This window comes from Poecilia latipinna, unplaced genomic scaffold, assembly GCF_001443285.1.
Source record: "Poecilia latipinna isolate Pla-1442-1.1 unplaced genomic scaffold, P_latipinna-1.0 Scaffold190, whole genome shotgun sequence".
NCBI classification, from domain to species: Eukaryota; Metazoa; Chordata; class Actinopteri; order Cyprinodontiformes; family Poeciliidae; genus Poecilia; species Poecilia latipinna.
Genome location: NW_015112806.1, coordinates 28,691 through 55,504, shown reverse-complemented (window position 1 = coordinate 55,504; position 26,814 = coordinate 28,691). Strand labels below are relative to the sequence as shown.

At 39.4% G+C, this 26,814-nt stretch overlaps 1 protein-coding gene across 4 annotated transcripts; it reads left to right on the top strand.

Moving 5' to 3' along the window:
- On the top strand, positions 1–26,814 carry rc3h2 (ring finger and CCCH-type domains 2). Of its 4 annotated transcripts, none has more exons than XM_015030717.1 (20): positions 1–585; positions 8,317–8,646; positions 8,730–8,847; positions 9,611–9,844; positions 10,841–11,016; positions 11,985–12,185; positions 12,842–12,974; positions 13,560–13,678; positions 14,662–14,774; positions 14,880–15,095; positions 15,201–15,403; positions 15,490–15,785; positions 17,623–17,769; positions 18,636–18,776; positions 19,796–19,966; positions 20,077–20,317; positions 20,493–20,577; positions 21,025–21,223; positions 21,866–22,029; positions 22,158–26,814. In XM_015030717.1, the coding sequence occupies exons 2-20, from the start codon at positions 8,416–8,418 to the stop codon at positions 22,282–22,284; spliced, it is 3,315 nt and encodes a 1,104-aa protein (XP_014886203.1). In that variant the 5' UTR covers positions 1–585; positions 8,317–8,415; the 3' UTR covers positions 22,285–26,814. The 4 variants fall into 4 exon arrangements, with proteins under 4 accessions (XP_014886203.1, XP_014886200.1, XP_014886201.1 ...); XM_015030714.1 differs by having other exon boundaries at positions 15,487–15,785; XM_015030715.1 differs by lacking the exon at positions 1–585 and adding an exon at positions 4,252–5,200 and having other exon boundaries at positions 15,487–15,785.

The window sequence follows — 26,814 nt, the reverse complement described above, 5'->3', positions numbered from 1 at the left end:
TCTGTTCCTTTAAAAACCAGCAAGCCCACGCCTCGAAAAGCGGCTTGTTCCGGCTTGCCCCTGTACATATCTTTTATCCTTGCTCGTCACATGAAAATAGTGCCCCCCTCGATAGCTACGCACCACCATCTATCCTGTGCTAGGCCCACGAAACAACAATCTCATCCATTAGCTCGGAGCATGAATGATGCGTAGCCGCGCAGCAGCAGCAGCAGCAGCGGCGGCGGCTCCGTGCCAGTGCAGCCCGATGCTGCTGGTGGTGGAGAGTCTGAAGCGCGGCTCTGGCACCATCACCGCAGGCGGAGCGATACCATCATCTCCTCTGAGCGTTGGTTTGTGAAGCATAGGGTGTGTGGCTCAGCGTACCTGAGCTTCCGTCAGTGGGGAAAGACGTGCAGAGGAGCGCGACTGGACCAGATAGCGTTCCTACTTGTAGCAAATGTGCTGATATGCGTTACCAGATCATTCTAGCGCCAGGAAGCGTCCGTCTACTGCTGCTTTTTTGCAACTGATGAAGATTTTTTGTTGTTGTTGTTTTTGTTAGTGACCAGGAAATGTTTACTCTGGTGCTTTGGTGTGCTTGAGGTAAGTGACTTGCGGAGCGGAGCGCTACTTTCTCTTGTTGCTCAGATAGAGATGATGCTTTTGTACTTTGGCTGTTTTTTCAAACAGATCTAAGACGTAACACCTGCACTGTTTATCCTAAACTGGTGCTGGTAGTTTTTTATTTTATTTAATTTTTTTATGGAGAATGAATGAATTTAAAATGTGAAAGCAACGTAAAACTAAAGAAGAGCTTGTGAAATGGAGATGGGGGTGCATAGCTCCCGAGCGTTCAACAAACGCTGAAATGCTCTGAATAACAACACTGTTGCTCTGAGCAGTTTTAAAATGCAAACCTGCAGGGGCAAGTGTGAGGTGTAGCAATCTCATCATAAAGTTAAATTTTGCTGCAGCATGCCCCGTTGCAGGTTACTGTACAACCAGCTGATTTTCAGATGCATGGAAGCAACTTCATATTTTGGTATTCTTACACAGGGTTGTCATCGGTCCTTTCTGCTATTGCATGTGTAAGAACTATGTCATGCAACACAAAGCGATTTTTAAGTGAGCACTTTGTGATTTGTATGATTGTCCCCACACCCATAGCCACAAATTGGGGCTACAGGCTCAATAACTATGTAATCACACAGTTATCACAGTACACATTGGAGCTTGTTGGGCTCCAAACAACAAGCCAGCACACGGAGAAAATGTGCTCTTTATTCACACCTGTAAATTTGTCAAAGCGGTTGGTTATCTGAGCCTCATGAGAGTATTTCAAACAGTTAGTATTAAAGTTTAGCGTTTCGCATTGTTGTGTACCTCCTGTGGCTTCCTGAATTACTTAGAAGATCAACTTTGATAGCAGCATAGGGGAAACTTGTTTCAGAGCTAACTGATTTTTTATAGCTCTGTGGTGGTAGGTGTGGAGTGGGCGTGAGGTTTCAGTCTTGTGTTATGGTGCTACTTTTTGCCATAGTTCTGATTGTAGCTCATGGTGTTGAGGCGGTTGAGTGGGATGATGGAAGAAATTGTAAAGCCTTTTCGAAATATTGACTTTTGAAAATGATAAAAGTCTTGACTGATGACAAATATTTAGATTTTTTTTTTTTTTTTTTTTACCAAACAGATGCTTACCAAAGAAATGGTTTCAAAATGGAAACTTTAAAATTGAAAGTGATTTTCATCTGAATGTATAGAGACACAACATCCTAAAACTCCAGTTCTCAGGGGCTGGCATTCTGCAAATTTTAGGTGTGTCCCTTCTCTGACACACCTGAATGTAATGGCCACATTGCCTCCTGAGCATGCAGTTTAGTTCTACAGAGTCCTTCTAGTGATGTATTTGTTGTAGGACATCAACCCTTGAGAACTGGATTTTGCTGTAGGAACCTTAGATTCAGTAGGACCAGCTGAACTTTCATCATGTCTATGGAACAATGTACCAGAATTGCTAAGTGGATCTTGAGAGGTTAGCTTATCAGTCTACTTTTGTTTTGTGGATAACTAATAACATACGTTCCTTGACGTATGTTATTAGGGAGTTCTACAGAGGTTGGTTTTAATGATTACCTGATCAGGAGCGTTGTCTGTATCCTAGACACAAAGTCAAGTTTAATCTTAGTAAATGCTGAATTCTGGTCACCAGTCCTGTTTGTAGTGTTCATAGACAGAATGGACAGGAGGGTATTTGGTTGGAGAACCTCAGGGTCTCATCTTTGCTTTTTGCAAATGATGTGGTACTTTCGTGTGTTTTTTAACGTGCGCTGGAGTAGATTGCACCTGAGTTGTAGTGCCCAGGATGGAATCAGTTCCTCTCTTAGTCTAAGGCCATGGTTCTCAACCAGTGAAAAAGGTTGACTTTTCTTTCTGGGTCTCAGGTCTTTCTCTTCCTCTCATGAAATGGAGTTCAAGTGTTTTGGAGCATAGTTAGATGAATGCTGGCATCATCTGCGGGTTGAGACGAGGACCTTCTTGCAATGAGGAAACAGTGCCAAAGCACAGCAAAATCATTTCTTCTATTGTTTTTCCTGAGACACTTCCCAAAACTGGGCTCCCAAATGTTGAAACGTGTCTCATAAGAATCTGTTTTTGTGGCAAACAGCGTTAGTCTAGTTTTGCAATTACATGTAGACTGCACATGCATAACAACAGTCCTCTCTTTCAGGCGCATGTAAAGTTGGGTGGTATAGTTTTATTTCTCTTTCTCTGAGTACTGCTATTTGTTTTATTACAACAAATGCTTTTGACTGGTGTTGATGCTGAAAACACTTTATGATACTTTACTGTATTTGGAGACATTAACACTTTCTGCTACTGCACATGGAAACTTTAAGAATTGCGCTCGTCAGTCTTGATGGGTTCGTCTTTCACAAAATTTTAAGCCACAAATGAAATAACAGTGAGAGCTCGTTCCCTGATTTAGATAAAGTGCATGTTGTTTAACATAAAACAATTTGAATGTTCTTTTTCCAACAAAGATTTACTCAGTATTTTTTCCCTCATGCAATTCCTCTGCTGTTTCAGGGTTGCTGCAGAGGTAACTGTGTCATCTCACTTCGCTGAGTTCACAGAAATGCCAAAATGGAGTCAAAGTTAAAATTTCATGACACGGACAACTGTCTGCCTGTAACCCAGAGTCAGTAGACAAGCGAGCAGTTCAGTCTATTTTTCAGCAAAGCAAATATATGAGTAATAACAATAACAACAGTTTCTTATCCAAAGGAATGTGAGTGAATGTTCCTGATTAGAAGTCACCATTTTAGCTTGAGTACAACATATTTCAGAAGATGAGTGAAAATGTGAAATTTTTATTTTATTTCTAAGATTAAAAAAAATACACCCTACTGCAGAATAAGTCATCAGTATTTCTTTTATTACTGTAATTTTTATTTTAAAAAATCCCTTTAAATTAAGGTAAAATACCTATAAAACAAATATTCTTAAGTGCAAATTGCAGATATGTTCAGACTATCAACCAGTTAAATAAACCTCAACTATCCTGACGTGCATGCTTTCAGGTGGTGGGAAAACATTCCTGTCTGGGATTCCAGTTTAGGACCCAGTTGCTTCAGTGTTAAGTCTTCCACTGTGCAGCTTTGTGTCCAGACCAATTAAACAAAAAAAACAAAAACAAAAAAAAAAACAACATTCTTTTGATTTGACAGACTTTTTAGGACACATAGGCATTAAGTTCCTATGTTAGCAAATGTTCTTCTATCTACTTATGTGCTATACCCATTTAATTTTGTTTAGGGTATTGGAGGAAGGGCCTGGTAAAGATGCAAGGTAAATCATGGACTGGTTTCCATCCCACCTTAGGGCAAGAAGATTTTATTCCAGGAATTATCTGTATTTAACTCCATACACCTTCCCTTTAACCAGCTTCCCTGTTTCTGCTAAAGTAAAGCGTCCCCGTAGCATGATACTACCACCACTTTGTATCAAAGTGTTCAGACCGGTGTACAGTATTTGTTTTTTGCTTCCTGAATCAACTAATTATGTTATTTCTAAATAGCAGTGGATTTTACTTTAGCGATGTCAAAGTCATTGGGCTAAAACCTTGTATAGCTTCCATTTCTCTTCTCAATTTTGCCATTTGTGTGTGTTAATCACATTAGATTGCATTAAAATTTGCGGCCGTTATGTGACAAAACGTGAAAAAAAAAAAAAGGTCAACGTGTTGAATGTTTTTGCATTTCTTCATTTCAAGTGACAAAAAGTGATCTATTAAAACTCACTTCTGTCACCATCTGAGATTTACCAGAGGAAACCCCAGATGCCTCTCGGGAAGATTGGAAGGGGATGAAGTGAAGACTCAGCTATCCTGAGCCAAATGATCGCCAGCCAACTCTTGGCTGTAAAGACAAAATATAGCTGGAGCCCACTCAGCAGAGTGGGTGTATTAGAATGCACCTGCAATTGCTTTCCTTTGAACAATTTCAGTAACATAATCAGCCAATTTGCTGTATTGCAATGCAAATGTCTCGTCCTCAGGGGTTTTCAAACCAACTGGCCTGAACGGCAACGCTCAGGTCGATTTCCTGGTTTTTAAATAATCTGTGTAAAGAGGATCTTGATCAGGAAGTTGTGGTTTGCTGCTGGTATAATGCACACACCCACTTTTAGTGTCACAAGACTGAAAGTTTTCACGAGGTTTATTCTGACATTTCCTACTTTATAAGACATTTGATGAAATAATGGGACGCCTCAGAAAAATATGCGGCTTTGTGCTTCATTTAAAGTGAGTATGTGAGTCAGAGATACAGAGAAATAGACAGTGGTATAGATTTGTGTGTGGTGCCATGAAGAGGCAGCACAACGGAGGAAAAATAGGTGGGTGCCAATGTGAACACCCACTCGTCCTCCTCGTCTTCCAGGGTGCACCACTCCCTAAATCTGCTAGAACACACGCAGAAAGTTTCACAGTAAAACTCCCCACCCACAGCAGTTCTCCTCAAAAGCCCCCCTTCTCTGTCCTCCCGAGCTGGATCTGTCACATGAGGGCGAGCTCACGAGGGGTTCAGCACCTTGTGGGCTTCGGTGTTATATTTGGGCTCCTCGCGGAAGAGAAATATGACGCGCGAGGACAGAGCGGAGCTGTCCACGCGGGCCACGGAGCCAGCGCCGGCGTCTCGAGGTGCCGAGTGTTCTGGAGGTGCGTATATGGTGCCACCGTTAAAATAAATAAATAAATAAATCTTTGCAAAATATTATGCAGCTACTAGCATAAACACGAAGAAAGTCTTTACACGTTTCGTTACGTTTTGGACACGGATTGCGTGAAGTGGGACAGTGCACAAGCTTAACGCGCAATTTCCTCGGTTTTCTTTTCTAGTCTTTACTTTTATCTAAATATTTGGAAAGCTTGTTATTATCGACGAACCAACGCTGACATGCACTACAAAAGAAAATCCGGTTTTGTCAGTCGTTCAGGTGCGCTCCTCCTCCTCCTCCTCCTCCTCCTCTCTTTCTACTTTCATTCTCTCTTCGTTCACACGCGCTTCTTGTTTTGCTGGGCCAACATCGCTGAAAACAGTTCGAGGTGATTGTTTTTGGCTTACTTTGTCATCTGCTCCACGAGGAGCACCAGCTGCGTGGGTTTGGTGAGCAGTTTGAGCAGATGTTATGGACTATGAAAGCAACAGGTGCGGTTCACAGTCTGCGCGCGTGGTCCAGAGAGAGCAACTGTTCATGATGGCGCCTAAAAGCTGCTGAGCTGCTTTTGTGAATGTTTTTATTTTTGGGATGAAGCCGCGTGGAGGAGGTCAGTATCCACTTACATTAAGTGTTGTTATGAAAGAAGAGATTAAAATGACTAAATGGTTAATATTTATATATATGTATATATTTATATATTTATTTGTGTGAATGAAAACAAACCTTTTAAAAGTGCACAGTCATGAGCCCAATGTTGCTGATGTTTGACACTTAAAGCTCCTTGGACATTAATTTTTCATCATTAGATTATTATTTCAACATACTAGACAACTGTGATGACGCAAATGACTTTAAAGTTGCTCATGTTGAGTATTTTGCAGTGATTTTATTTATTTATATATATATATATATATATTTTTTTTTTTCCCATAGTAAAAGAACATTTTATCCCATTGACTCCAATCTTAGCTGTTTCTTTTAATGTACACAATAATAAACTGAAATCTATTTCCACTGACCCATTTACAGTATGCTGCGATAAAAAAATATATTGCCATATCATCTAGCTTATTAGACTTTTTTACAATAATCGATGTTTTATTGGGATATTACTGTGTAAACACATAGCCCTTATAGAAAATACATTTCAAGAGATATTTAATTCAGTTTGTATAATTTTTGTATAGTTTTGACAAGTACAATTCACATTAATTATGCAAAGACTTGACAAGCAGTCCTGCTAATACTGATTTGCCAAATTATAAAAAATATATTTTAACCGAAGAAGTCAATACCAACAGCATCAATCAGATAAAGTACATCTTGCTCCATAACAGTTGTTTCATGGAGATAAAGCAAATGCGCGAAAGTGAAACAAATGAGTTTGCGCAAGAACATAGAAAATCACTAAGCAGAATGTGCCATAAGGGAAATGCAACAGATTATCGCTATATTCTGCATAATGAAATTAAGATTTTACTTGGGAAATGCAGCAAATTCATAGCTTAAATCCTCACTCACTCATTAGAAAAAGTCATCATGTTGCACTTTCCAATGCTAAATGATCCAGAGGTTTCAATTAATGTGTTCTCATTTCTTTAAATAAATAAATAGCACAATAAAATACAATTGGATTTTATATTAAAACTTTTTTGTCCGGGCGACATAGATGGAGTAGTGTTTTCTGTCAAATCTGAGGAGATCATAAAGCGGTCTCAGCTCTTGATGCAACACAAGCAGGAAGAGGCGCCTAAGAAATCAGTGCGAGTCCTTCGCCTGTCCTTGAACCTGCATCCAAAATTATCCATGGTAACCAATTGTTGTTATGGGCGACAGGAGGAAGTTATTTTCATTCATAGGGTTCAACTCAAATATGCATCAGGAAATATTTTGCAGCATTTTGTTGTCTTGGTTATTTCTATGAAAAGAATCAAAAACAAAACAAAGTAATCTCTTACTTTCTGGTATTAAAAACCTGTTTTAGAGACATTAGCAGGAGGCTACAGGCAATGTTGTAGAGCGTGTAAGCCGGGAGCCGTGTCACTTTCAAGTACGCTTCACTCTGCTTCCTCATCTGGCTGTTCTCTTATCTTCCATACATCAAAAAGTTATAATTTTTTTCCATTAAAAAAAAAAAAATATATATATATAAAATATATATATATATATATATATATATATATATTTTTTTTTTTTTTTGGATAAATAATCCAATATCTTCTTAGTGTTGCAATGATGTAGAGATAAAAATCTCCGGGTTGCACTTCTTTAAGTTCTCCTTTTGGAAAAATCAGATTTAATTTGATCTGCAAGAGTCTTTTTTTTTTTTTTTTTTTTTTTTTTTCATTTTCTTACTCACTGTGATGGTTTTGTTTTTATGATGTATCTGACATTGAACTTGTTTAGTCTTACTTTGCTTAAGAGGACCAAGGACAGAACTGTCACTTGTTCTACACACATACACACACACACTCATATACACATGCTCAATGACTTTGAATGGAACATAGGATTTGTTTGGAAACCACTGACATAAACAGATGGCCCAGCATCTAAAATTTCCCTGAAACAAGATTCTGATAATCGTTCAGTCCTGCGCGTCTTCCTGCATTTTTCTGTCATCTATTTGCTGTAGTAATCTGTTTCAGTTTACATCCAGCACTCACAAGACAGGAGAAGATAGTGTATTTATAAAATGCAAAGTGGATGATCGCGCGTCACCAATCCCACACTTCTAAACACTCTGTACTCAATCTCAGGCATTTATTTTTGGGTTCTCTTGCAGGTAATTGCTTCCTCTGGATTCAAGATGAAAATGTTAATGCATTTTAAACTCTGTTAATAAAGAAAGCAGCTGTGTCCTTTATGCCTGTTGTGTTTCAATAACTTGCCGTTTTGAGCAGAATTTACATGTGGATGTTCAGAATGTCATTCAGAATGTGCAGTTTTTGTTGGAAAATTGGTAACTTACTATGTGAGCATGCAAGAAAAAAATGGAAAATAAAATTAATGCTTCACAATTTATTGCACTTAAAATATATCCTGACATAATCTGGAAAAGTGACCTAATGAAACTTAGAATCGTAACTTAAACTTCTCTGCTGCGTTCCCCAGCGTTTTCGTTGGCGCTGGCAAAAGCGTGCTGTGGCCGGGGCTCGTGACATGCGTTCCCCCTGAGCTTGGTGACGCCTCCCTCAGCAGCACGGTGGCAGGATGCCGGTGCAGGCGGCCCAGTGGACAGAGTTTCTGTCCTGTCCCATCTGCTACAATGAGTTTGACAGCAGCGGCCACCAGCCAATCAGCTTGGGCTGCTCCCACACGGTGTGCAAAACGTGCCTGCACAAACTGCACCGCAAGGCCTGCCCCTTCGATCAGACGCCCATCAGCACGGACATCGACCTGCTGCCGGTCAACTGCGCCCTGCTGCAGCTGGTTGGAGCACAGGTGAGGTTGTCCACTCATGGTCAACATGAGTGATTTTCAGATGCTTATTCTTTCAGGTTAAGCATTTTATGGTCTTCTTAAAGGTCCCAGATGTTCCTCCTGTGAGTCTGAGCAGTGCAGCAGACGTTGAGCACTACGACCTCTGCCGACTGTGTGTAGAAGAGCTGGCTCTTTACCTGAAACCTATCAGTGGTGCCAAAGGTACTGAATGTTTTCATGCATATCTAACATTATCAGCAGAATCTTCTTGAAAAGAAACCCTTGCATTTGTACCAAAATTAGATCAAAATGTATGTTGTTCCACTCGATTTTACTTAGAAGTATTAGAGTAAAGGGTGTATAAATACATAAAGGAGAATATAAATACATGCAACAAGTTTCAGATTCCTATTTGTAAAGAATTTTGAAATTGACAAGAAGGACTTCAGTTGAGGTCTCAATTTTGTTAAAAAGCTGAGAAGGATGGTAAAATGGAATAACAAGCCCAGCTTTTCATATTTTTACTTATGGGAATATATGGGGAACAATGTATTTTTGGGCTAAAAAGGAACAATAATTGGACTATCTCAAATAGCCATAAAATGTTTCTATGGAAGTTCAGTGTTGGAGGGAGATGATAGTGCACTTGAACATTTGCCATAGAGAATTAATCTCTTCATATTCAGCCTGCGGAGGCTGCTTGTAAAAGTTGGCATTCATACTTTCACACATCTCATGATGCTAGAAGCTTCTGTACTGTTTTGGTGCTTTGGGAACATTCAGCTTTATTTGAAAACACATCATGAAAAGTGAGACACACCAGTGGCTTCATGTTATTATTTGGATACTTGAAACTTGATGATGTTATTGCTCTTTAAGAGCCTGAGAAACAAAGTGCATATTAATTTAGAGTAGCTCTGTGAAACCGCTTTGAGACAACCTGTAGCAGATGTGAACTCAACAGTTTCTCTCATGCAATCTGCAGGTGTGGCGAACCTGAGTCCGAGCGTGCTCAGTAGGCCCATGCAGAGAAAGCTGGTTACCCTGGTGAACTGCCAGCTGGTAGAAGAGGAGGGTCGTGTGCGGGCGGTCCGGGCAGCCCGCTCACTGGGGGAACGGACTGTAACCGAACTCATTCTGCAGCACCAGAACCCCCAGCAGCTCTCTGCTAACCTCTGGGCAGCAGTGAGGGCACGGGGCTGCCAGTTTCTGGGTCCTGGTGAGTGTGTGCGTGTGACATGTTACATTTTGTTGACATGAGAAAATCAATTTGAGTTCAGGTTTCTCACAACAACTAATTGTTAGCTGGTAAAGTCCCATCATGCGTTGCTACACATGGTTGTTGGTAGGGAAGTGTGATCTGTCATTCACTTGGCTCTGACACAGGGGAAAATTTGTTGCTACTGCAGCTAATTATCAGATAAACTCCAGGTAAGAATATTTGGGGAAAGCAGTCATTGATATAAGCTTATAATATAATCTGAGGATTATACTATCAGAGGACAAAATAATAAAAGCATTAGAGCATGACATTATCTTACTTCATGCTTACAAATACAATTATACTTCAAGTGGGGAAACCTTTCACAGATAGAGGTTAAAAGCGCTCACAATTTTCTTTTGTGCTGCCAGTAAACTGTGAGACAGCCATTTTGCATGTTTCCTTTAGAAAGGACTTTATTCAAGAAAACAGACAGTTTCTTTCTCTCTAAACAATAAACAGACAAAAGCTGTGTCTCTCTACTGCCAGATCTAAATTAAGATAGTTTCCCTTGTCCATTCTTAGTTTTTAATCTCTAATTTTTGTGTTTGATAAGTATTCTCATATGAAAGTATGTGTTTTGTTGATGAGTTTCCTTTGAAATTGTCTAAATTACTTGTCCAACTCATCCAACTGTCAGCTGGCATTGGTACCTGGTGTCCTGTGATGATTACTCATAGGGCAGATTCTGACTGGGAACAAGTTTCTCATCATGATAACCTAATGAGTTGAAAAGTCTGAGGACACCTGTTGGTTTTGTTCTGAATGTCCTTTTGTCTCTCTTTACTCATGTAGAAATATCAAGTTCTTATTGTTGTCACACATTTTTGCAATTTTTGCAACTTCAGCTGTGAGTCAGTGCGTTTGTCCTGAGCATCTCTCTCTCTCTCTCTCTCTCCCTCTCTTCCTCTCTTCCTCTCTCACTCTCTCACTCTCTAAATCTCTTCTCATCAGCAATGCAAGAAGATGCACTGAAGCTGGTTTTACTAGCTTTGGAGGATGGTTCTGCTCTGTCTAGGAAGGTGCTGGTTTTGTTTGTGGTCCAGAAGCTGGAGGCCCGGTTCCCCCAGGCATCCAAAACCAGCATAGGCCACGTGGTGCAGCTGCTGTACAGGGCCTCCTGCTTTAAGGTACGGGAAAAATAAATAAAATAAAAGCTACAGTGAAAGATACAGAAAAAATATTAAATATGTGAACGCAAACAACAAGCTGCACTCTTGAGATGTCTATTTCAATAATAATAATAATAATAATAATAATAATAATAATAAAAAAAAAAACAAGGACGCCACAGTTTTTTGAATGGAAGACGCTCTTTTGTAATTCTTCCCTGTAGGATTTAGCTTTTTGGAGCTTTTTCCAATTTTAACACAATGTGTTGCCATATGAGAATACAAAAAAACCATTGACTAAAATAGTATTTCAAAATTTAGGTGAATCCTCAGTTTTTTTTTAATCTAATTTCTTTCGACTAAATCACATGAAATACTACTAAAAGGAAGGCATTCATTTGCAATCAGGATATGAGTTTCTGTAGATAAACCTTTGGTGTGTGTATTTCTAGAACTGTTATCTGATGACCGATGAGTTTGGCAGGGCAGAAATGCCAGCTACCCGTTCATGACATAACCTCAGACTATATTTGTGCCTCGCTGCCTCGCCTGGCAGGGCGGAGACAGATGGTAATGAGATACAGAGGCAGAGAGCTGCACGCACCGAACTGCTGGGAAAAAAATGGACAGGGGTGCAACTGGATCGCAGAAGCAATCCGATTGTGTTTTGGCTTTTGTTAAATGATGCCTGGCGGGGGTGTGCTCTGGTGTCTTATGATGATTACTCATAGGGCAGATTCTGAGAAGGGGAGAGTCCCTTCGTGTGATCAGAATTTGAGTTTGTGAGTCTGAGGACACCATAAACAAACACGCATGTGATTTCTCTGACATTTACTTAAAATGCCTTGGATTGCTTCTGAATTTTCAACTCGTTATATATAGCCACTTCAGTTCCCCTTTTTCCAGCTGTGTGCGCAAGGCCTGACGAAAAATAATAATCTGTGGTTTTCTTTTCCCCTCACAACATTCTGTGTTCTTACCATAAGGTGACTAAGCGGGATGAAGATTCCTCCCTGATGCAGCTGAAGGAGGAGTTTCGAACGTATGAGACGCTAAGGAGAGAACATGACGCTCAGATTGTCCACATTGCCATGGAGGCAGGCCTTCGAATTTCTCCTGAGCAGTGGTCCTCTCTGTTATATGGAGACCTAGTCCACAAATCACACATGCAGTCCATAATTGACAAGGTAATATTACTGTTGATATCTCTAAGAAGCCTGAAGATGATCTATGTATTTATTTGCACATTGGCACAGATGTGTAAAACCTTTTCAATAAATTCATCTTCATAACTTTAGACTGGTAAAAATGAATGAAAATACAACATTTGATGTGTGTATCGTATCAGTTATGTCCTTGCTTTGTTATAGGACAGCACTGAGTCTTCTGCCATGATGTTTTAAATCTTAATTATCTCATGCACAGTAACATGGATCCACAGTCTGTTGGAAAAGAAACATGCCCATATCATCACACATCCTTTTTTCTCTCATACAATCCATATTATTGTATGTGGTGGTAATATAAACTTGGATCCTTACTAAAAAGAAAATTGCATTGCAGTTCCAGTAACTTTGACCTTTTTAATTATTGATCTGAGTGTAGATATGGGGCAAGTTTAGGCAAGTTTCTGTTTTTCTGTAGCCTTTTCCCATGAACATGACTCAGTTTCACTTAAACTTTATGTGCGATTATGCCACTGGAATAAGATATTTCTTGTAAGACTTTCCATTCATTTTGATGATGGCAGTGTGGCCATACTTGATGTAGACTGTCTGCAACATAACACATACGACCCCTCTTTTAAAGGCATTCTTTCTTGGTTTTACCCTTTGTGCTGCAGTTGCAGTCTCCAGAATCATTTGCAAAGAGCGTTCAGGAACTGACGATTGTTCTGCAGAGGACGGGAGACCCGGCCAACCTCACAAGCCTTAGACCACACCTAGAGCTACTGGCCAACATAGACCACAACCCAGGTACTTTACCTTTTTCAGATGTTTACAACTTATTTTTTCTTCAAAGAAAAAAATGAAACGCTTGAAATTTCTTTCTCTGATCCCCTACAATTTAGTTAATATCTAATAATAAAAACAACAAATGACAAGAAACATAGTTTGTCTGTCTGTTTAAGCATTAGATATATTTAGTCAGCATTTATATTTGATTTCTGTATCAGTAAGATATCTGCTTGGGGAAACTTTAGGAATTTGATCATGACTTTAATCATGAATGCAGATCCCCGGCCTGGTTAATAATAAAGGGCAAGATTTGTAATCTGGTGTTTACATCTTAACCACGCATTCAACAAAGGCTGACCTTTGACACTTTCAGTAAAAAGAAAAACAATCTTGCTGACATTTGGAGCATTTCCTCAACACTAGACTTCTAGCTTTAACCTCAAACAAATTAGATTTTCCAGTTTTTCAGGGTTTTAACATTTTATCTTGTATTGTGCCTTCTCAATATGTAGTTTAGTATTTATCACAATTCTTTTTGTATTTTACAAACATTCTCTTAGAGCCCTTATCTTCTAAGCCAATCAAACATTAATCTGTCTTCAGATGCCCCTGCACCATCCTGGGCAGAGCTGGAAAGCGTGATGCTGGCTGTAAAGCTGGTGGTTCATGGACTGGTGGAGTTCATACAGAACTTCAGCAAGAAGAGCCATGAAACTCCACAGGTATGCTGACACACCAGATTGATGCCATTGAGCTTTTAATGTCCCCCCGCTGATGACTGGACCACACTTTGTTCCTCCTAGTTGAAGGAAATGAAACAATTTCTGGTAACAGACAGCACAGGTGTTGGTTATTATTGTGCAGAAACAGCACAGTAATTATAAACAGTTAGGAAATGGCACAGTTGTGACTCAGATGTTACTGTATTCTTTATAAATATATGCACCGTGCCTTAACTGTAAGGATGCTGGTCAGGTACAGTCTTTTAAAGTATGGAAATATGTAGAATTTGCCTTTATGACTCTTCCAGGTCATATCCAATAATAATAAAAAATAACAAAACGTCTAAATAGTACATTCTTTATGTCTAAATTTCCAAATTTAAACTAGATTTTTTTAAATCAAACAGTTTTATTGGTTTAGTTTTTCAGAATACAACAGAAATAGTTTTTCTCCCTGAAATTTGAGCTTTTCTTCACATTTGTCTTTAAGCTTTAATGGTTTGGATGTAACCACATTTTTTCAAAAAGGGCAGAAAAGAGCTCAGATGTGAAAAAAGAATAATAATTTTACAAGGCTGTTGTTTTTGAGTTACTGAAAGAGAGAACCCATCAATAAACATTCAGTAATACATTTTTTTAAGGGGCAGTTGGCTGTTTTTGTTGGCAGATGTAGCTGCAAAGATCAGAAATATGGGTGATTTTAAAACTGGGTCAGGTTTTGATGTCAGTGAGACTTTTTTTTTTTTTTTTTTTTTTTCAAAACTGTAAAATCTCCTTTAAGGAATCTTTTGAGGATACTTTGTGTTACAAGTTTATAAATGAAGTTGATTTAGGTTGTCACAAAATGGATTTGTACTCAAATGTTTCGAAAATCTTTGAAAAATAAGTCTAAGATTTGCCAAAATGCCACAGAAACCATATATGTTTATCAGTATTAATTTGTTGTAAGTTGTAGTTTTTGTTTTGCCATTTCAATGCTGCAGCCTCAGGCCAACAGCAAATATAAGACCAGCATGTGCAGAGATCTTCGTCAGCAGGGAGGCTGTCCCAGAGGAACCAGCTGTACATTTGCGCACACACAAGATGAGCTGGAGAAGTGAGATCCCACAGAGGCAGCAATTTCACTTTCACTGCATTACATATTTTTATGTACAAAAAAAAAAAAAAAAACAAAATAATGTTGTTCTCCTTCTCTGCACAGATTCAGACTGAGGAACAAGAAGAGCAGCAGCGTGGTCCGGCCATTCTCTTTAGCCACTAAAGGCCTCAAAGATGCCGAAGAGAACATGGAGGAAGCTTCCAGCCTGACTAACCCGCTGCTGATCTCCAGAGGGTCAGGCGGGGTTGAAGAACTGAAAGGAACTTTGACGAATGGAACCAGTGGGGCTAACAGAACCAAATCAGGGTCCACAGAGCTGTACGAATATTACTTTGCCTGTTTTCTGATGAATGAACATGCAAGTCAACCTGGAGATAACCTCATATTAATTTTTTATGTTCTTGTGCTCTTTTTGATCATTAGGAAGCCCATGTCCCCTCCCAGGACTCCAGTCAGCCACTCTTCAGCTTCCTCTCCTTTGAGTTCTGCAGGTGGCGCTGATGTCAGCGCTCCTCTTCCTCGACATGGTCAGTTCATCATCCCCTCTCCACACCCTTCTCAGCCATCAGAGCTATACTACCGGGAGCCTCACCCTGGTTACGACACGGGGCACTTTCAGCCAAACTGTGAGTCGTTCTTCAAATAAATAAACGAATATATTCCTACTACTGCTTTTAAAGAGATTAACCATTTCATGCCTTCTTTCCAGCAGGTTCTTACTATCCATCTGCTCTTCACCCTCCTCACAAATCCTGCATGGCTCGCTTCCTGCGGTCCTCCAATGTCCAGGAATCATCGCTGCCACCTTCGTCTGGTGTTTCCTCTTACCCCAATGAACCCCAGGCTCCTCACCCAGCCTCGTCCCCTTCGTCAGGGTTTCCACCTAGAGACCAGATGGGAGGCCCCACCTTCCATCCCCATCCAGGACAGGGTCAATACAGACATTTGGCTCCTGCTCATGGTGTTTATGCTCCTCTTTATGACAGCAGGAGAGTATGGAGGCCTCAGGTGAAACTTAATTTGTTATCATACCAACATTAGAATCCTGTACACATATTTTCAAATGTTGTTCAGATATTTTATTTATAATCTGCCTCCAGGAAGCCAGGCCAGCTTTTAATATTTTATATTGAGTGGTCTTGAACAGTAGCTCTTAGGGGTTTATGACAGGTTTTCAAAAATATTTATTTCTTGGATTTTGCTGCTTTTCACCCATTTTGCCATTAACAAGTGGAGAATAAAGGAAGTGTCAGGAGAAACATGTCATGTCTTTAAGAAATGGATGAAATGCTTTAGTCCTACGTTAATAATTTAACGTAGGACTGAAGCACTACATTNAATCCTAACGTAGGACTAAACGTTAGTCCTAACGTTGTGACGGCTAACTGCCAGTGACAGTTAGCCGTCGCTGGCTTGTGTGACGGCTAGCAAGCCAGTGAGTTCCTACTGGCTTCTTAGCCGTCACACATTTAGCATTTTAGCTACAGCTTGAAGAACTCACAACTCCCCTCAGTCCATCAGCAACCATTATGCACAATTTGGAGGTATGTGCAACTCCGATCAGCTGGAAACCCTTTTCAACTGGGATCAGAGTGCATGCCAATCCTGAAATGTAAAACGTTCTTAGGGTCTGGGAGTGGATTGTTTTTTTGCAGATCCTTCTGAGTTTGATTAGAAATATTAAGATTATTTTATTTGCATCCGTATGTAGATGTTTACTGTGCATAGAAGATATGAAAAACAATGTATTTCATATCTACAGCTCCTGTAAAAAAAAAAAAAAATCAGTTTTGGAAATTAATACTTAATGCGTCTGTTTTTCACATCAAATATTGAAATGAATACTTACTAAATTATAAACAAACATGTAAAAAATACATCTTTGGAAGGTAATTTTATTCTTTCTGTTCGTGATGTAGGAAACGCGTTTATTAATTTTGCACCAGGCTTCAGTGTTTTTGTTTACTGTCAGATTTTGCTGAGCTGAAATACGTTGGTAGACAAACAATGACGTGATTGTTATTTCATTAAGGTATTTGAGTTACTCAACTCAATAGTATAATTTCTTCACTTTGTCTCAGTACATGAATCAAAACAAGTCACACTTTATTTAGTCTAAAAATCTGTAAACTGCGATAGAAGAGTGTCCTGTCTGTTTTTCCCATCTATGTATCTAAAATGAATCAGGCAGTTGGCAGTAACATGAGTATCCTATTGATCAAAGTCCAAAGATGCATAACTTTGATGCATACCGCAGTAATTAGTCTCTGTTAGGTTGTAACCTTTGGAAGGAGGTCAGTCATGCTTTAAACTATCTTGGGAGCAATGCGCCGAGGAGTGTTCAGGCAGTACATTATGAATGAGCTGCCACTGCTACTACCGAGTGCCGTACGTCATGCAGCACCTCGACATGAAGACAGGAAAAGATGATGAACAGCCATGTTCTCGCCGTGCGCTCTAATGCCCCATTATGTGCAAATGGCTTCAGTCTGTTCTTTTAATGCAGTTCTAGTCTGGTTGGAAGGCGGTGTTAAAAAGCATCAAAAGAATTCCTGTTAATATCCTCTTTGCTTTGCAAAGTTTGCCGTTGTGTGTCCATGAAACGGTTCTTCTCTTGACTAAAAGAGCTTTAGATTAGAAGTGAAAGGATCGAACAGAACATAAAACACTCTTCTGAAAAAGAACTGGTCCAAAGAAAAAAAATCAGAAAGAACTTCAGAAAACATTGAGAAACATTGATATCGACAACCTTAAGTGAGGACGTAGAGTCCTGCTCCTTGGAAACTTTTGTGTAGTAATGTTCAACTTGATTACTGTGTAACTTGTCTAATGATTGCCATTGTAGCTGTACCACAGAGAGGACGCCAGGAGCAACTCACTGCCTCCAGAGGTTCTTCACTCCTCTGTCTACCAGCCTCCACTCAGGGAGCGATTCAACTCTCTAGACAGTAACTACTGCTCTGGAGCGGAGCACCGTGCTGGGCTGCACAGGGTATGTTAAATAATTCACACGACGGCCGGTATAAATCCTCTCACTTCGGTCTGGTCTCAGAAATGTGTGCTCACTTATCAGAGTCCACTGTTACTTCTGCTCCACATGCATCCATTGTTGATTCACGGGAGATGCTGTAAACCCCTGGGCTTAATTTTCTTATCCTTCATTAGTCTGTTTCAGTTAATCAGTAACTCTGCAACTGGTAATTCCTATTAAAATTCTTTCAATCGGAAATGATAAAATCAGACCCACACATTGCTGCAGTTGGTGGTCGACAAGACGGTGTTGTAGGGTTCACTGGTGAAGCTGCATTTCTGTGTCAGGAGGAAGAGAAGTGAGTGGGTGAAGCAGAGACGTATCTGGGTGAGAAGTGGGAGGACCACAGAGTGGGCTGGAGCCACATGCTGCAGAAATGTGACTGAAAGGGAAAGGTAGAGATGAGTTGATAAACGGGTGTAAGAAAACCGAAAACACAAACAGAAAAGGAGAAATTTGCAGTAAATCTGTTCACTGTCAGATTGCAATTAATTTATAAAATGCTTTTAGGGAACTTATTGCTTATTATGCATATGCAATAAAGGTGAGACACAACAATCCTTAAAACTGGTTCAGACAAATTTATATGAACAAGACAATAAAAGTGATACATTAAAAACATAATCATCTAAAATGTTACTTTAATCTAAGCTGAAACTGCATTAAATACACATGTAAAAATGCAAAGAGCTCCATGATGCGTTACTTTGCACCACTTTGCTGTCAACATGTTGAAATATGGGTTTCATTACAATTATGCAAATATATATTCTCGGTTCTTGCTCATCTCTTCACTGTGTTTCCTGTCTGATCTGCTGCTGCTTCAGGACTATGGACGGGTTCCTCTGGGATATGAGGATCTATTTAGACAGAAGCAGGAACACTGGACTCACCACATCCACCACCATCACAATCCCAACAGGCCCTCCCAGTCTTCCCCCATATTCACCACTGATTTTGGAGCAGAGGTAGGAATCAGACGCCTATGACATAAAAAGACATTTACCATGAGCATTAGTATGACCATTTTAATGCACAATGTATGAACGAGATGACCAGTCTTTTGATCAAATATTTATACATTTTGCTATTTCAAATGTGATTGTATTTAACTTCTGCCTCGTGAAACGTGCACTTCCTGCTCCCCCCAGTGCTACTTAAGAGGGAGGTGGTTGCCTAGCAACTGTGCAGGCAGATATCATAGCAATGCACGGTCCCGGTGTGTGTGTGGGTGTGTGTGCGCGTCTGTGAGAGAGCAGAGACTTCTCCGAGCAGTGACTCAGGCATTCAGATGAATAAAGCTTTGTTTAACAGCTTATGGGATGGATTTTTTTGTGAACACACACACTGTGAAATGGTACAGTTACTAAACCAGTGACAGCTTTTCAAATGTTAATTCAAATTAGACAAATTGAGTTACCTCTGGTTGTCTTACAAAGAAAAAGTCAATTGAATTTCTGTCCATATTTTACCTTAATGCAACACACAACTGTGCATTTCTGTTGTTTTCACTTGTTAAGTTCAATATTGAAGTTCCAAACATTATTTAAAATTAGGCTTCAGATATTTTACAGCAAAGCATTCTCTTAGGTCAGCAGATCAGCAATTTCAGCAAGGTGTACAAGTTTTAGTATTCGTAAAGCAGGACTGTTTGTGAGGCTTTTGTCTCCCCCCTCTGGAAGCAGGAGTAATTGCACAAACTTTTAAAAATAAAAACAGAAATTTCCACAATTCCAAGCAAATTCTCACAGTTTAGAAGTTTCTATACCTCTTAAGTAATCACCACAGACTGCAATAAATTTCACGTTTAGTTATAGCTATTTATAGCTAGCAGGCTAATTCAAAGTAGAGCATAATTGTGAAACAGGAATGTGACAGTTCAGGATTAAAATTTTGTTTTTATTACAAATAAAAAAATCTGAAAAAATTGCTGCTTGTTATTTGCATTGTATGTGTGTGATTTTGTTTCTCAATGTTTCTCTTATAGCATGTAGAAAGCAGTGGAGGTCAGTGTATGGGATGTAGGTTCAGGGGCGAGGACAGTTTGGCCCGCTACTCTCTGTGGTCCTGCGGTTCTGCCGGGCCCAGCCTTAGACCCTTTGAGCCTGAACCTCTCAAACACACCCCAGCTCACTCCCATTCCCACTCAGAGCATCTGGTGAGATTTACTTCTCAATGCAGAAAGCTGGTCCTGATTTAATGCATCCCAGATAAAATCTACACTTGAATGCTAAAATTTGAAATTGTGCTCGTGTGTTTGTTGTTCAGGAATTAGACTGTATCGAAGGAGGCCAAGGTGTTGTTAGCGGCACAGGAAAACGACGGCTGCACTCGAGTCACTACCGACGTTTGAAAGAGGAAGATCCAATTATTCCCTTCAGTGAGGCGCCCATCATCTCGAAGTGGGGTGCCATTTCTAGGGCATCACGCACAGGCTATCATACCACCGACCCCGTCCAAGCTACGGCCTGCCAAGGCAGCGCCAGCACCACAGCAATAAACTTCAAAGGTGACGAGAAACATGAGAGTTGTCGAAAGGAAACAAAGACATTTCTAATTTGGTCACTTCTTTAAGTGACTTGGTTTTAATATAATCTTGCTGACCAGAACCAGCCAGTTGTTCATGTACATTTTACACATACAGTCTTGATCATGGTATTATTTTTCTCATAATTTTCTGACAGATTACAACCACAACTTTGATCACGGCGACTACAGGTGGAGCTCCAGAGGATCAGACTCCTCTAGCCACTCCAGTTTCCTCGAGAGGTACGCAATTTCAACACTTTGTCAGCCGCTCTTGCAAAGAAAGCAAAATGTTAGACTTGTTTCATGCAAATGTCAGGGGATGCATACAGCTCCAAATCAAGACATCGGGCCAAATCAGATCAGTGTGTCTATACTCAGAATATCAACCTCTTTTAAAGGTCACCTGTAATAAAAAGAATGGTGAGACAATGATCACAAGAAACTAAAGAAGCCCTGTGAGGGTTTTTTGAGTCACATGAAGAGAACATTGATTGTACGACTGAATGTGTGTTTTTGTCTGTTTTTCCTGCCCCATACTAATAAGGTCTTAATTTTGCCTTTTAACAATTGGCTTAAATTTCATAATCTTTCAACTGATGCTAAGCATGTTTTTAAAAACCCTACAAAGGGAAGCCATACTTTTTGGGGAAAGAAAATTGATAGTTTGTTTGCATTTGTTTGCATTAGTGAGCATCTTTGTGCAACGGAGCTGAATGGCCATCGAACTTCAATAGGCAGTGGAGAGAAAATTGTGTTGGACCACTTGCAAGTCCACCAGACAACCTTCAACCGAACAGAAAGCGAATCTGACCCGGATCGAGACATTGAGCTTGAACTGCGAGCGCTTGACTTGGAGGATTCAGAGCACCACGAAATCAAGTCTCAGGTTAGTCTGGGTGCTTAGTCTGATAAAAATTAGCCATTTAGCTAAACTGGGTACATTTACAGTGTCTCGTAAGAAGCCATGGTAACTCTGAAGGAGCTGCGAAAATCCACGGCTCAGGTGGGAGAATTATTAGTCATGGATTCCACAAATTCGACCTTTATGAAAGAGTGGCAGTAAGAAAGCCTCTGAAGAAAGCCGAATACTGACAGATCTGGCAAGAAAACTTCCTAAAGGCTGCAAAAGACTTAAGACTGGGATGTAGGTTAACCTTTCAGATGGAAAATAACTAAACCTACACCTATACAATCAAAACGGTACAATTAAAGCGCACCTTTGTCAGTACAAATCCATGACACTTCTTTAAAATTTTCATTCCAAAAAATGTTAAAAATGTAGCCATTTTCTTCCATTTTAGCATTATCTATTACTTTGTGTTTATCTATCACATAAAATACAGTTTGTTGTCCGATTTGTGGTTGGGCTGTATGATCCAAGGATGAAGAATGTGGATACGTCTTCAAGGCATTGTCTATTAAGCTTCACGTTGCCTTGATGAATGTATGTTATTGTTTTTAAGTGAAGAAATGAAAACTAAAATTAAATCTGAGTAGGCTCATTTGTGTTATAATCTTTCCCTCTTAGGAGCGTTTAGATCTGTCCAGCCCCGAGTCTCAGGATGCTTCCCACCTCCTCCCACCTCCCTGCTCATCTCCTCTGTGCTCCTCCTCTGTAGAGGAGCACACCCAGTCAGAAAGTCTACTGACAGAGAAAAGGGACCCACTCCAGCTAAAAAAGATGGCCTTTAGGTAAAATCTCAACAGAAGTACCCTTAAGGCACATGCTATAAAACTAAACAAAAAAAATCTACATCTGTCGTCTTCCCTTGCCTCCTTCTTTTCTTCAATTCTGCTGTTTTGAATTTGGGATTTTCTAGGAAATCTCTGTCCCCTATGGGGCTGGGATCAGGAAGTCTGAGCATCAGGAAGTCTGGGCATCAGGAAGCTGGTGTTACGAACCGGACCTCCACAACTACGCGACTCCTCCGCCAAGACTCATCCTGAGACGCCTGGGAAGGAGATGCTGCTCAATTGAAGCTAAAGGAACACACAATCTGTCCTGCACTGATCAAGAGCTGAGTCACTTCTTCTCAAACAAGAATCTTTTACAACAGGGAATTCATTTTTTTTTTTTTTCAATTTGAATAGGTGAAGGTGTTTTTTGACATCTAACCAATCACCTAACAGAACCTTTGACATGCAGTGATCTAAGTGACTGAAGCCAGTGATCTTCCAGAGCTTCACTTGTGGACTTGGGGGACTAAATTTGTTATGCTCCAGTAAATTCTACATTTATTTACAGCGCATCCACTAACACGTCATGTTTTCCCCACATTTCTCAATGTGTGGTTGCTTTTTAGCGTGTGCCTTTGAAGAATTACTTCCTGTAAAAGCAGGCATCAACGAGAATTTAGGATCTGTACAGCTTCTTGTAGGATAATTTATTCTCTTTCAAATCTTGAAACGTTGGTCAGTTATTTTCTGCCTTTTTTCAGTATTTCCTAATATTTTGTGTTTGCTCTCTCTCTCTGGACAGCTGCATATGGTCACAGCTTTGTGCCATTTGGCAAATTGGCCTTTTTACATTTTTCAGTGTCTCTTTGTTCCATAGTATGCCTTATTTCAAAGAAAGGGATAGAAAACATAACAAGAATGCTGTGAGACAGACTGCTTCAGGAGATACTAACTATCCACAGTTATAACCCTCTAAGGACTCTTTCAACAAAACTATTAATAAACTGTTATTGAACACATAGAAAACACTTTATCTCAACATACAAACCCTGCAGAAAGGGTTTTCCTTGCAAAGGTTTCTGTTTACTTGAAGGATTCTTTTTATCTTTGCACCTGTAGTTTTTTATCCTCAGTTAGTTGATCTCGTCAGATCATAGCCTAACCAGTGCATTATGCATTTATAATTCCTAACAAGTGAAACAGAAATTCTAAATTACGCTCTGCTGTTTTTAATATTAAAAAATAATTCAAAATAAACAATTGGGCTGAACTGATCAGGTTTTCAGATTGAGGGAATTTCTGAAAATTTGAGAAAGTACGCGTAGCTCATTTAGCAAATATTTAAAGGACAGAGGGAAAATCTAAAATTCACTGATAACATATGACTTTTAATGAGTCATAAGATATCTATACAGACTGTCACAGGACAATGTACCTGTCAAAAACCCCGTTTGCATATATTCTTTGATGGTTCTAGGTTAATTTAATGTAAGTCATGCTTATCTTTCTTTTTGTAGAAGTTCTTTACAATTACTTTTTTTTCCCAATGTTAGCATTCATGCACTTATAAACAAGGACACTGGTTTGCTTTTGAAGCAGAAATGATCATTTAAGTCAACATAAAGCAGACAAATGCACAAAGAAACTGTACAGAGAAACAATAGTGCAAACAGTGGCCTCTCTTTCCTTGATTTTATGAAATCAACCTCCCTATAGAGTTGTGGATTTTGTTCATGAAATTATTTATTTAAAAAAATGCTCATTTTGTAACCCAGTCCATTTTATCTGCTGTCTGTACAATAGTCACAATTTGTGCTGGATGTTTTTAAAGGTGAAGTCAACAACAACAAAAAAGAGGAACACCACCTGTTTCTTCACGCTAAATCACTGTTTAACTTCTCCAAAACATTTGGATTATTCTTGTTTTAGTGACGCTAACTTCTGTGAAGTTGTACGTTGAAGTATTTTTGTATCTGGATCTTTGCTTTTCATGTTTGCTCTCTTGTCGATTGCTGGCTTTAAGGTCGGTTCGCTATGATCTGCTTTACTGGAGTTAATGGTTCACTTCCGCACACCGAGACCCCCTCAAGTCTGTTTAAATTATTTCTGAAGGGAAGTAAGTGAAATTATATTAGAAATGTTTCAGGTTTTGGTAGTAATTTCCTCTAAGGTTTTCACTTTTACAGTGTGGGCCAGAAGTTTAAGTAATCAATCACTGATTTATTTTGGACTTTTATTGATGCATTTCAAGAGTTTCTTCTGTGGACCTTTGAACGAATAATTTCCACTAATTATAAAAGCACATATTTGGTGCAGGAGCTTTAGTTTGTTAAGCCGTATAAGTTCAAAATTAGATCTACACGATGTGAGAGATTCATGAATCTCACATAATTTAAATTTATCTGGTAGGATAAATTTTGCATGTCAGTCTCATTGTGACTGTCAGGCAGTTTGAGCTTAACTTATCAAAATGTTTGGCCACTCTTCTTATCAGAAATTGTATTCAGTATTGAGAAACTGTAATTTTATTTTGAACCATAGTTCATAATTTTCCTGGTTGAGATCAGATCTAGTCCAGAAGCTTAATGTTATCTTGTTTTATCCATTCTAAAAACAGTTTTACTCCATGTTTCAAAGCGGTTAACTGTGACCCAAAATGCTAACGCAGATGAAAAGAACGTCGTTTTTGAAGTAGTTTTGGAATGGATAGGTCAGCGTAATATTTAGTTTCTTTACAAGGGCTTAACCTAAACTTGATTGACAGTTGGTAGATTTGACTTTAGAGCAAAATCAGTGGCAGAAAACATCTAAGTTGAATCATTTCTGATGAGAACAGTGGTCGAATAACCAGCTTCAACTTGTTCAACTTACTAGAGCACTCTTATTAGTGGGTTTAAGTTTAACGCTGATTGCTCTTGAGGGAATCCTAAATAAATGCAAACTTCTGCCCCCACATTTGTTTTTGAAATTCAACAAAGTTGAAGAAATGCTTTATTAAAAGACCAAAATTAATTAGATTTATGCCGATGATAACATTACATTCTGACCAACAACGTAGGTGTAGCTGCACTGTGTTTAAATATAAAATGAAGGCCTGGAGACTTTGGTTGTTTCCACCCCTGTTACTCTACCTAACAGTTGAACTTTTTTGAGCCTTGCCTTGTACGCTTGAATCCTGGACGTAAAAGATGAAGGCTAGTGCAGACGGACATTTTAAACAAGCTTGGCTAGCTACAGTCTCTCTGCTTCTGTTTACAACTTCTCCTTTGAAGTCATGTAAAGTTAAGTGCCATGTCATTTACAGTACAATCAGTCCCTGCAGTCCTCTTGACGGCTTATTAAGACTCCTTACACAGAAGCTGTGATATTCTCAGAGGTTCCTGACTTCTGAGAGATGCTCCTCTTGAAGTTATGTTGTGATCCGTTGGAGGAGGTTCGGTCCTTCGTTTATCAATCACTCAGGGAGTCCTTCAGTTGGCTTTTTCTACACACGTCTCCGAGTGATCCTTTCACCCAGAGCGGACTGTGGTGATGAAGCGTCAATGATATTATTACCAACGTTTACTTTACTGGTGTTTCCTTTTCCTCCTCTCAGTATCAATATTGGCTCTGCTTTGAGTATCAATGAAAAAAAGGGCTGGGCACATATGGGACTGTGTGTAAAGGAGTTATCGTGAGTATTGAGTCAAAGTGTTTGTTTATGAAGTTTCCATGGAGCCCTGCTGGCTGATTGCACTGGACAAGTCCGCCGCCCACCTCCCAGCCAGCCCACCCTGCATCCCGTGACATGCATGCGACACGGCCCCTCTTGTGATTGCAGAGGAATACCAATGATTCTGTAGTTGTGATACAACACACCCGGCGCTGTAAGAGTTCTGCACATGCCCACTGTGTGGCCACGTCAAGTGCTGAAGTTTGTTTGCAGCGTCTTATTTGCTTGCTCGGAAAATTTAATATCGTTTATCAGCGACTTTATTAATATTGTTGATATTAAAACCACATTTGGTTGTTGTGTTATTATTATTTTTTTTTCCTTCTCGATATTTTTGAAGTTTGCTCATTTTGGTTAAACTTATGAGTTTTCTGTAACTTTTTTTAAAATCAGACAACAAAGTTTCTGAATATTTTAAATTATATGGGGGGGGAATCTTGTTCGTTGATTGTGAAACATAATGAACTGATGTTTGAAGTATTCATGTCTGTATTAGACATTTTATTTGCAAATCTATTGTTCGATTGAAATGTAAATGAATTTTTTAAGAGATGGTACACATCTGTCATTGTATACAGTCTGGCACCATCATTAGATGGACTTGTAGTATTAACGCTCATTTCTACAGCCTGTGATAATCAGATTTATTTAAATGGTCCAAATCCTTGGGGCAGTTGTGTGATGTCTCAGAGCCGAGAAGGTCTGATGCTTCTGAGACAAAACCTCTTAAAACGTCCCAAAAATTAATAATACTGTTACGTATTCCATTTATTTCCTCGGAAATATCGCATTGTGAAAGGTTTCCCTTTTACTTACTGTATTTGTAATGCAGATCTGGAGTTAAGTCTAACCCTATGGTGGTGATGATGATGATTTATGTGCTATTAATAATTGATGAAGCAGTCTGTGTATTGTTTTACTGACTGACTGATTATTTTCTGTGTTTTTCTGGCTGGTTCAGCGGTATTGCACTGACCTAGAGACTGGCTGAGCAGGAAACCACTCCTGTGTTGCACTGAGTGTTATAATAAGGAACATTAGAGTATATGAAACTGCATGCTTTAATAAACTGAGAGCTGTGAAACGCT